This window comes from Nyctibius grandis, chromosome 11 (assembly GCF_013368605.1).
Source record: "Nyctibius grandis isolate bNycGra1 chromosome 11, bNycGra1.pri, whole genome shotgun sequence".
Classification (NCBI taxonomy): Eukaryota; Metazoa; Chordata; class Aves; order Nyctibiiformes; family Nyctibiidae; genus Nyctibius; species Nyctibius grandis.
The window spans coordinates 2,651,277-2,662,702 of NC_090668.1; the positions used below are offsets into that span (position 1 = coordinate 2,651,277).

An 11,426-nucleotide genomic window follows, 5' to 3' on the forward strand; every position below is an offset into this window, starting at 1 on the left:
CTGAAATGAAAATCTCACTTGGCTGAGACCGTGGGGGTGAGTTTCCCTCCGGAAGCACATGCAAGAGAAGGTGGGTTTTGATCATGCAAAGAGTTTTCGGCAGAGCGACTAGCCTAATTGTGTGGGCACGGGCAGCGCATGGTTGTGTGATTCCCTACAGCTGTCAGAAGGAAGGGGAATACTGTTTTATTGCAGAAATGCTGATTATTTTAAAATATGATGTGTCTTTGCCCTCCGGGCTCTACCGGGTTGTTCTCACCACGCGCACAGCTGTGCTGTACCTGCTCCCGGTGCTGCAGACCCCTGCCCCGGGGATGATGACGGCTCCCGGGCTGCACTGCTCCACGCCAGCGCACACAACATTCCCCAGGTTGCCCACGCCAGTGGTGCACTGGACCCCCTCTGCTCCGGAGATGACTTCTCGCCCCATGCAGTTGACCGCGCTCCTTGCTCCAAATCCACCCCCCACCCTGGGGAGGCAATCTACGCTCCGGGTGCTAAAACCAGCACCACCGACGCCGAAGGAGGAGACCACCCCTAACCCTGCACCAGCCCCGCCTGTCTTGACAGCGCATTTGCCCCCGATTCCAGATAGGGTTCGGCACTCCCCGACAGTGCCACCGCCGCTGACCACAGCTGTGGGATAAAAAACAGGCTCAGTCACTCCCAGAGCAGCTAAACCCCAGCTTATAAGGAAACTTATAAGCTTAAAAGACTTGTAAGGAAATTAAGGGAGTGCTTCATTAGCTTACCTACGCTCACAGGGTTGCCGGTACATATCCTGTTAAGAAAAGAAATGTCTCAAAGATGTATTTAGGGAAATTTTCCTCAAATACACAAGCAAACAGAGGTGCTGCCCAGCCATTGCCTCCTTAGAAACCCTGCAGGTACTCCAGCTTTTCTCTGCACCCACGTGCAAGGTGCTGGTCCCACCAAAGCACTGCGGGGTTGGATCCCCAAATCCCATAGACATCTTAATATCCCATCCTCTTTTTGTACCACAAGCAGGGGATCTGACTGCAGCGTGCTCGGTGTGCTGCAATCCAGCTGCCCTAGGAGGATGAGGAGGACACGGGGGCAATGCTCCCCTCTGCACCCATGGGGAGAAAAGGGGGTGATGCTCCCCTTTTGCACCTATGGGGAGAGAAAAGGGGTGCTGCTCCCCTCTGCACCCATGGGGAGCTCCTTCCACCCAGCATTTCTCACTGCCTCTCCCCCCTCCTGTTGGGTTTTGCCAGCTATCGTTACAAGGTGCAGCCAGGGATGCTCCTACCTGCTCTCTTCTCCTTCCAGCAGTGTCCTGTAAGTGGCAATCTCAATGTCCAGGGCCAGCTTGACGTTCAGCAGCTCCTGGTAGTCTCTCAGCAAGCATGCCATCTTGTCCTTGGCTTGCTGCAGTGCAGTCTGCAGGTCGATCAGCTTCTGCCGGGCATCTTTGAGGGCGCAGTCTCCCCGCTGCTCAGCGTCGCAGATAGCTGTCTGCAGAGCTGCGATCTGTGGACAGTAATGGGCAAGACAGTGGCCAGTGGTGATATGAAGAGGCAGCTCCACAGAGTTGCTCATGTACCCCCGTGTTTCTCAGCTAGGAACTGCCAGAGAGCCTAGATTTAGGCTGGACACATGTGATGGCCAAGCTATTTGGGACGAAGGGGAGGGGACCTGTTGGCTGCACCCTGGTAGGAAGCATACAGCAGTGTTTCTGTTATAACCAGACCAACTGGCTTCTTATTTGCTAAGTGAGAAATAAATCTGCTTTTTTGTGTATCAACAGCAGATGAGAAGCTACAAATATAGGCTTAAGCTGGGGTGGGGGAGTTCTTTGCAGCTCAATGGGGTGGGAGCTGGTAAGGACGAAGCCCTTGGCTGGAGAAGTTGCACACTGTGCTGCCCATTCAGCATTCAACCTTTCATCCTACCTGTTTCTTCACGTTATCCGACTCGCACTGCAGCTTCTGGATCATCCGGTTCAGCTCGGCTATCTCGCTCTGGTTGTTTCTCAGGTCGTCGCAGAACTTGCCCCTGCTGCTGTGGAGCTCCTCCAGCTATTGCACAGGAAGAGGATGATGTTAATGCACCCGAATCGCCCCTTCCAGGGAAGGTGGTGACGCTCCAGGGCCACACTGATGTTGGTGCTCCCGGGGAAGCACCCAGATGTGACCTCAGCCCAGACAAGGCGACTGTCCTGGGTAGGTCCTGAGCATTTGCCCTTTGGGAAGGGGATGGTGTCCTGATGGGTGTGCACAGAGGAGACCTCTCTGAAGCAACACTGTGATCTGCTGTGCTCTGTTTTTACAGAAAAGTCTTAAACCACAGTTTTAAGGTTGGGGGGTATTTTTTTGGCATGACTTGCTTTAGCAAACTACAGTGTGTGCACACTGTGGGGTGGGTCTAAGTTGCGTCATGGAGGACAGAAATGGTCCTCAGAGTTTTGTTGGCCAAGGGATTTCATTGCCATCTGTGCTGATGGTTTAAATACTCACTCTGGTTTGGTAGAAAGCCTCCACTTCAGCCTTGCTCTTCTGGGCAATCTCCTCGTAGCAGCACTCAACACTTTTGATGATGCCCTCCATGTCCAGGTCCCGGCTGTTGTCCATTTGCACGATGACAGAGGTGTCACACAGCTGGCAATCCAGCTGAGCTCTCTCCTGCAAGATCCATCGCATGTCAGCCACCTTCCCTCAACCAGCCCAAGCTGGGCATTCAGGTACCTCTGGCAAAGGGGGGGTCTGGTGAGAAGGTGGAGGGTTGGGGGAGGTTCTCCCATCAATACCCAACTAGAGCATGGGGTTCTCCAAGTGGGTGACTGTTTTCCAGCAAGAGCTGGCAGCTGGGACCTGTTTTGGTGACACAATATGGGATTGCTGCATGAAATTCCCTAAGGAAGGGATCCCTAAGGGGGATCCTGGTGGAGCAACTCGCTTCGTTGCAACTCAGCGTTTCTGGCTTCATCAGCAGTTTTCTGGGCTGTGAATCCCTCAGGGGTGAGCGCTTTGGGCCCCATTGCCTACAGACAGCTGGGAGGTGATTGGCTAGAAAAGGTGCAAACACAGTGTCCCCTGTGTGTTTTGTTAAAAACTTGCCACATTTTAGACGAAAGTGTTGCTTTCACCAAAATATTTTGACTAACGTAGCTTAAAAAGTGCTAAAAATATTTGGGTCTTGGAGAGTGAGATGTTTCAATGGTTCCCAGAGATGGTTTGGATTAGAATTTGAGGGACTTTTTCATGTGAAAAATCCCTCCCTTTGCAACCAGCAATATCAGAGACAACCAAGAGCACGCTTTATGTTCCCAAAGTGTGCAATAGTGTTGTTGTGAAACACATGTAAAGAGGGAGAGATTTTTGAGCTGCAATGTCAGGATTTTCAGAAAAGACACCTTTCCCTGCGTTTAGTTTTGGTGTAAGAGCTCAGGGGGGCAGCAGGTGATGCATCGTCCCCAGGGCAGCAGGCAGGGAGCCAGGAGATCTTACCTCAGCGTAGATGCACTTCAGGAACTCCAGCTGCTGCCGCAGGAGGCCCACTCTCACCTCAAGTTCCTCCTTGGTCAGGTAGAGACAGTCCACATCCTGGAGAGACACCACGTATTTGGTGAAAATAAGTGAAGACACAAGGACTGTGGCAAAGCCCATGTTTTCTGTTAGATTTGGAGGAAACCTTACTATTTCCAGCCCTTAAGACTATCTGGGTTTGCATTGTATGTGTTTACAACCTGATAGGGGTTCTCCAAATTCATTGGGTTGCCTCTATTTTGGGGCTACCTGATGAGGACTCAGGCAAAGTCATGGTGCCAGGACTCCCTGTTTCTCTCCCTGGCCCCACACCCAGGTTTTGCCCACATGCCTGCCACTCTCAGCCGGTCTCACCAGCGTTGTCCCTAGCGTGACTCACCTTCTTGAGGACCACAAACTCGTTCTCCGCAGCTGTGCGCTTGTTGATCTCATCTTCGTATCTGCAGGAGGAAAGGAGAGGAGTGGGATGCTGAGCCCGGGGCAGGGTCCTCTCCCCACCACCCAAGGGGCCAATGTGGAACATGGGAAGCGTGATTAAAACCAGAACCTCTCCCTATTTGCTTTGTACCTCCTTTTTGATTTTTGCTTTGTTGCTATTTCTTTCCTCCCCACTGGGCTTTTGTTCAGCAGTTTTAAATAGTCCACGCCAGCAGTATCAGTGGCTGGTGTGAGATGGCAGTAAATCAGGCCAAACCACTAGAAATGCAAAACCCTGTACCTCAGCTGAAGGCTTGGATTGCTTCTTCTAGCCCTGCTGCTTTGTTTTTCTGAAGCATCCAGGACTCTGCTCGGAGTGTTTATGGGGAGACTGTGGCCAAAATGCCCCAAGGGAGGTCAGGAGCTTGAGCAACCTTTGAAACTCCCAGGTGCAGCAAGAAGGAAAGCCAGTGCGTAATGACCAAGTAATTGGGACCTAGAAGAACTTTCACAAGATGATTCTGTGAGTCTGACCTCCTTGGTGGTGGCTCAGTGAGAAAAAACATCTGAGACGCTTGACTGTAAGATCTCTGGAGAAAGGATTACTCTTTTATCCTGTGCTGTGTACCACCAGCCACCAAGTGTCCTGGTTTGTGGCTTAGCAGAGCACACAGGGAGCTATTAAGGAATATCTGCAGCTTAGATTAAAAAACTAATTCCCATATCCCCTCTGGGATTAGAGAATGAACCCCATCGGAGACGATGTGGATAAAGCGTGGGATGGAGACAAATAGGCTGAGGGTTTTGTGGGAACAGATGGCACCAGGGACATGAGATTTGGGGGAGCCACAGGCACAGATGACGCAGGAGATTTGATATGGCAAACCACGGTGGTGTGCAGGAGCATTAGGGAGAGGAAAAGTGGTTTCTGTCCCTATCCCTAAGGAAACACTGTGGTTGAAGAGCTCTCCCACTCCATCACCAGCATCTGAGGTGCAGCAGTGGGACCCCAGTAAAGGAAAGCAGCCCAGTACTGGTGTGCCCTGCCCTGCTCCGCTCCCTCTGCCCCCATCTTTGGACCCATCTGGTGCAAAGCTCAGAAACAGCACTCAGGCCAGCAAACACCCCGGTCTGCAGCTTCTCTCTGCGTACTACTTACTTGCACTTGAACTCTTGAACCAGGTCCCTGAGGCACCGCTCCTCGTTTTCCAGCCTCTCTCGCTCCCCCAGCACACACTCCAGCTGCTTCCTCAGGTTGCAGATGAAGTTTTCAAAAACAGGCTCCAGGTTTCTCCTGGAAGCTGGGAGGACATACTGCTGCAGCAGCTCCCACTTGGTGGTCAGCACCTTGTTCTGCTGCTCCAGCAGCCGGACCTGGGGAAGCAAGACATGCGAGAGTCATGCAACTCCCTCTTGTCCCAGGCAAAGGCACTTTGGGTTTCTCCACTTCCAAAAGGAAAAAGTAAAAATAAAATCAGAAATGCAAATGGTTAAGTGCTGGTTTCTCAGGAGCCTAAGTGAGACCAGCATCTTCTCCTGAGCTAAACCTGGTCCCACCCAGGACTTGTATCACAGGCTGAACAACATCAGTGCATTTGCTCTGTGCTGAGGCCAATCATCTGTTTGACCAAAGCACAGTTCAACCAAACACCACCTCTTCCCCTGCGACGACTCTCTGATGGAGGATCCACTGCCGCCTCTAATGGGCTGATTAAAATAATGAGTCTTTCGCGGCACTAAAAGCTCCATCCAGGATCTCATTTGAATGTATCTGATTTAAACTCTAACCACGGATATTTATCATGCCTTTCCCTTCTAGATTAAAGAGCTCTCTAGTACTTGAGAACCTTTATGGATCATGAATAAGTCATTTTTCAAATGGGAGGAAGCGAAGTGGCTCCTCTTACGTGGGTTTGATTTTTTCCAGCTGCAGAACAACTCACAAAGAAGATCAAGATCAAACAGAGCAAAGGTTTCTCTGCCATTTGAAAAATCATTTCCTATAGTACATCTCTAAACAGCAATGGAAACCCTTAGGCTTAGCTAAGATAACAAGGATAAACAACATCTGTTTCGGAAATCACCAAATCATTTCATTGACAGAGTGGACAAACAGAGAAGTTAAAATTCTTCATTTCATGTTAGCTAGACATCTGTCTTTCTACAGCTCCGTTATGAAGTACACAAACTATTTTAAAAATGCAGAAGTCCTTTGGAGTTTATAGAGGTGTGATAGCAATGTCAAATTATACATTTGTAATCAAAGTTCCTATTTTCCCTTTTTACATTTCCGTGGGTCCATCCCTTCTCTCACAGGTTTTGATTTACTGTATCCCTGGAGCTGCTCCTGATTTAGCTATTTAGCAGACTGGTGGCCATCAAAAGCTAAAATACTGGTGCAGCTGCCTTAGCGCAAGGCTTAGATCCAAAGTCTCCAGGTCAGGACCACCATGGTCTATCAAAGACCATCGCAAGATCAGGGTACCAGCAGAAATAGCTACCGATGTTGTCTCTCTAGAGACAATCCATCCATCAGAGCCTAGAGACATGAGACAAAGAGCCTGTGCGGAGGGAAGCAGGGTCTCACCTTGTCGATGAAGCAGGCGAACTGGTTGTTGAGGTTCTTGATCTGCTCTTTCTCGTGGGTCCGCACTTGGCACTCCTCGGGGTCGACCCCCACGCAGAGGGGCTTGAGGAGCTCCGGGTGGATGCTGACACCCCGAATCCCTTCAGATCTACCTCCACCGAGGCCGATGCCGATGCCACCGCCGAAGCCTCCGATAGCCACGCCGTCCCCAAGACCTCTGTAGCTGCCCAGGCCCCCGTAGCTTCCGCAGTTACCAAACCCCACGACTGTGCCCACACCAAAGCGGCCTCCGCCATAAGCCACACCGCAACGTCCGACGCTGGCACCACCGTAGACCCCACTGCGGCAGCTCCCGCCGAAGGAAATCCTTTGCCCTCTGCCCAGGTCACAGACGCTCCGGCTGCTGAAGCCACCGATCCCACATCTCCGTCCCACCGGCTGGCAGACGGAGGCTGAGCTGCTGTTGCCCCTGCCGAGGCCGCAGACGGCGGACGCGGAGGAAAAGCCTCGTCTTCCCAAGACAGAGCTGGAGGTGTAGCACTGTCGACTCATGGTGGCTGGGGGAGACGGGAGGTGAAGCGGCAACGGCAAAGCAGAAGTGCAAGAGAGGAGCAGGGAGTGAGAGAAGGAGATCTCCTTTAGCTTCTCTGAGGCAGAGCCCTTCTCCTTATATACATTTCAGGAGGTGCCTGAGATGCAAAAAATTTAATTTATCCACTGGGTTTGGTCTGCCTGGCAGCAAGGAATGGCTTCCAACATTTTAAACCCACAGCAAACACTTCTATCTCATACGAAATAATGTGGAAATTAAAATAAACTGCTTTGCTTGCAAGCTTCAGTTTCAGGACTTATATTTTACTTAATTAATCTGCTTCCTTATTGTGTAATTATAGTTTAGCAAAATAATTCAAGGGGTTTTTATTCATGGCTTGTTTACGGCTCGGTTTCACCACAGCGTTTAATTATGTTTCAGGACCTCCTGCAAAATGTCGTGGCCATGCCGCCTCTTCCAGGGTCTCCCGCCAGCTCAGGGCTGGCTCTTGAGCAATGACCAGTGGCGATAGGGGAGAAGGAAGGCGTATCTGTCAAAGCACAGCACCGACGTTGTTGGGAACGTTCTCGTAAGCATTCATTTCTTCCTCTCACGGGTATGGCTACGGGTCTCGTAGGGGATTTGGTTGCAGCCGCGTTTGCCGGCTCGCGTGCTGATAAGTGGAGCGGGATGGGGTTGGTGGTTTCCGTATAGATGGAGCATGAACTGCTTGAGATGGTGCTGAGGATAAGTTAGGTCATGGGGCAGATGCTCTGGCAAATTGGGGGGGTTCATGCACATGAAGTCGAGGCGCTGGTCCAGCTGGGCTTCGTGTGCCCCTTAGAATATATGGAATTGAAGATAAGGCGTTTTTGGGAAACTCTTTGGTGCAGACAGCGATTTATTTCCGAATTATGTGCCTAGGGAAGGTGATAATTGTGTTTAGTACCAGGGTGTGATGTGACTGGGGCACACGGTGAATTCACGCAAGCGATAGCTGGAGATGCAACAAAGAAGTGAAGTGTTACGAACAGGTTGAGAAATGTTAGCCGGAGTGAACTTTTTTCCTTGTATTCCTGTGACACACCTATTTGACATTAAATTATTCTAGTAATATCTGTTAATGAGAAGGTGCCGTACCATCTTAATTAAAATTCTTAAAAAGATTTTTGAATTTGCTTGGATACAAATAAAGTTCCTTTTTTTTCCCTAACAAAGGGGTCTAATCACATAAGCACAAGTGATTGCATGGCTTGCCCTAAGAAGTCTTTGCATCTTTGCTGCGGCAAAATTAACTGGTTCTGGGAGGATTCCTAGTCAATGCTATTGTAAACTTGAAATAGGCTGTCTTGAATTTAAAATAATGCAAAAGAATTATGATGATTTAGAATATTTGTGGAGTCTCTTTAGGTAAAGGTCTTCCTTTTTTTTTTTTACAGGTCTCATAATGGGTTGAAATGAACTATAAAATACCATATGCAATTATAATCATGCAGTAGTTCCGTTGTAGCTCCATTGGTCCGAGTATATTAGGGTGCATGTCTTGCAATGAGACGTACTTTCATTTGTGAGATCGAGATAGTTGGAGAAAGCAGACAAGCTTTTGGGCACTGCGTCCTTCCTGTCGTTCTGCCCGAGGTAATCCAAGCTCCAGGACCTCTTGCTAGTAAGTGAAAGGGGGAATTGTTTCGGAAATGAGTTTTATTTTGTGCTGAAGTGTTGGTGCAAGTGGTGTGGAGGACAATTGGGTGCGTGGTCTGAAGCCAAACCTGGAACTCTGCCTGGGAATAGGGCATTCATGGATGGGCTAAAGCATCACTTAGCCTCTGGCTAGGTCCATACAACATGACTCTCATGAACTCTTTTAGGTGGGCATAACCATGGGCAAGCTGAAAAACAGGGACAAGCCAAGCCATCAGTGGCACAATTGGCTGTGGTCCTGCTTTCTGCATGACTGAACTCTGCACTCTGGCTTGATGCAGCTGTGGTGGGACAGAGACAAGGCGTCAGGGATGGTGACCAAAGATACTGGCACGCAGACACTGCTCCGAGCTCTCCCATCCAGCAGGAGAACAGAGAGAGACTCCAGCTCCTTTTTATGGCAAAAAGGGCATGGCTCTTCATCCTTGAGGGTAGTGACTTGCTGGTTTTTCCAGCTGTGAGAAACCTGGATCTGGTTTGGATCAGGTCCCTGCTTTCCTCCATATCTCTGGCTGCCCACTGCAGAGTGCCTTGTGCCACGTGGATGATACAGGCACCACCCGAGGGCTGTAGACCCTCCAAGCCCCTGGTTTTGTTGGAAAGTAGGGAAAATGCCACTCATGGGACAACCATCCACGTTCTTCCACCAGCTGCGAGCCCTGAGATCCCTTCTTAATGTATGACGTGCTGCTAGGCTGTTTCCCTGTGGATCGAAAGCAACAAACCTGCGCTTCAACCTTCGGCTCCTCCTCGCAGCCCTAAGAAGTGGCTTCTTCCCGGTGCCCAGCCTTGCACATCAGAGAGAGACGGTTCAGGGCAGTGCTTGTGGTTTCCCTCTGCTGAGCTTTCACAAAGCTGGTTCGCAGTCACATGGTGGAAGCCCTGAGCACTGGTTACATCAACTTCAAAGGAGGAAGCACTCTGATGTGATTTGGTCTTCTGAAGAGAAGAATTGCAGTCGCTTGTGTTTAATCGGACACACACATGCACAGCACTGGCTTAAGTCAGACGCAAATGCCTTCTTCATAGAGACCTTCTTCACGTCTCCGTGCTTTGTCCTGGTTGACTGCACATCAGATGGTGTTTGAAGAGCTGTAGAAAGGGACTTACCTTCCTCTTTATAAGGGAGAGATGAAACTGCTGTTCTCAGGCTGATAGGATTCAGCAAAGCTTTAAAGCAGCAGCTTACATGCAGATTTACCCACAAAACCCCTGAGGTCCTTGACCCTAAATATGCCTTGAACTCTGGTAGCTTCTATGAGACTTGTGCCTTTGAGATTTACATGTATCCAGATGCATTAGGATAAATTAATTATGCTTAAGCACCTTACTAAATTGGGACCTGTTAAGCCATCCATGCAGATAAGGGAGAGCCCAGGGGTTTTTCCAACCTCCTGTTACGATTCTGGCTGTAACAACCCAGCCATCCAATCCTGCTTTCTCCCAGAGAGACAACCACTTTTTAAGACCCTTTCCTGAGAAAACAGGGTTGGCAGGGCTTGGCCATACTAATGCTCTCCCTCCCTCCCTGAAGGCTGGGCAGTTTTTGTGGCTCCTTGCGAAAGGGACCGTGAAGTCGCCATTAAAATGGCTAATGAGGCCCCTGGGACATCTTCCTTTGGTTTCACGGGTCCGGCCCTCCAAAGGTGGCTGTTCCCAGTCTCTGAACTGCAACTTGATTCTGCTTCCACATCAAAGCAGGTAGTGGATTTGTGGGGAGCAGGGTAGAGATGATGGTCTGGGCTCCTTCATTGCCACCGGGCACCTTGCTTTCTTCCCCGTAACCTTGCTCCACAGCAGCTGTTCACCCTCAGCCTGGCTTGTCCCTGGCCATTAAGTAGCTTTTATGCTGCTTTGGGGCAAAAAGATGGACAAGTTAATTCCTGAGGTTCCTTCCAGGCCGTTCCCAGAGCATCAGTGGTCACTGCCCACATGCACCATCTGCATTTCCAGTGCTTCCAGATAAGACCTCACCAAAACCTTTACCCTCCTTCTGCAGTCTTTCTGATGGACAATAATAAGCTGTGGGTGACCAGTGTTGGTCACATCACCAGTTATTGGTGAGAAGGTGTTGGAGTATCATGGCAGTAGCTAAGCAGAAGAGAGTATAGCTCCCAAAGGCAATGTCTCATGCAAGGAACATGGAGAGCTACCTACTAGCCAGAGCTGGATGGCTGCCCTGCCTGTGTCCACTGTGATGCACTGGCCACACTTGGTGCCCTGACAGCAAATCCAGGTGCTTCATTCAGGGCAACTTTGTCATATTCTGGGCAGTTCTTTATTTGTGTGATGGAAAACCTGGGGGTTAGATGAAGAGCTGTGTGTGCCTTTCAGGCAGAGCTGCTGTGACTTCTGGATGTTTGACTGCAGCAGGCAGGGTGCCAGCAGCAGCACAAGGCTGCCTGTTTGGATTTTTAAAATCTCTGTTTCAATGGTGTTACCAGGTGACCTAAGCCAGGAAACTCTCCTTCGTAGTTCTTATTTACCATCTTATTTTGCAAGAGACAAATAGGTTGTGTACCGAATACCACGGCTGTCCACCCCCTTCCTTTGTAACGTTCCTCTTTTGCATAGGAATTTGTAAGGCACTTTTGCGTCATCTGACCAACTTTGTGCTAACGCTCAGGGCCCGATGGACTATTAGGACTCTGAGTAATGGGGTGGAATTAGTACGGCAGTG

At 50.0% G+C, this 11,426-nt stretch overlaps 1 protein-coding gene across 1 annotated transcript; it reads right to left on the bottom strand.

Annotated features, from left to right (window-relative positions):
- Positions 1-241: 241 nt before the first annotated feature.
- Positions 242-7,065, bottom strand: LOC137669026 (keratin, type II cytoskeletal 4-like). The gene is made up of 9 exons (XM_068410890.1): positions 6,514-7,065; positions 5,086-5,300; positions 3,889-3,949; positions 3,471-3,566; positions 2,481-2,645; positions 1,917-2,042; positions 1,274-1,494; positions 753-781; positions 242-636 (listed from the first exon to the last, which is right to left on the bottom strand). The coding sequence occupies exons 1-9, from the start codon at positions 7,063-7,065 to the stop codon at positions 242-244; spliced, it is 1,860 nt and encodes a 619-aa protein (XP_068266991.1).
- Positions 7,066-11,426: the final 4,361 nt, after the last annotated feature.

Coding starts and splice junctions, on each gene's coding strand:
- LOC137669026 (XM_068410890.1), bottom strand. CDS start 7,065: ATGAGTCGACAGTGCTACACCTCCAGCTCTGTCTTGGGAAGACGAGGC. Junction 2,646..3,470: donor TGAAGTGCATCTACGCTGAG/GTAAGATCTCCT, acceptor TGGATCTTGCAG/GAGAGAGCTCAGCTGGATTG. Junction 637..752: donor CGGCAACCCTGTGAGCGTAG/GTAAGCTAATGA, acceptor TTTATCCCACAG/CTGTGGTCAGCGGCGGTGGC.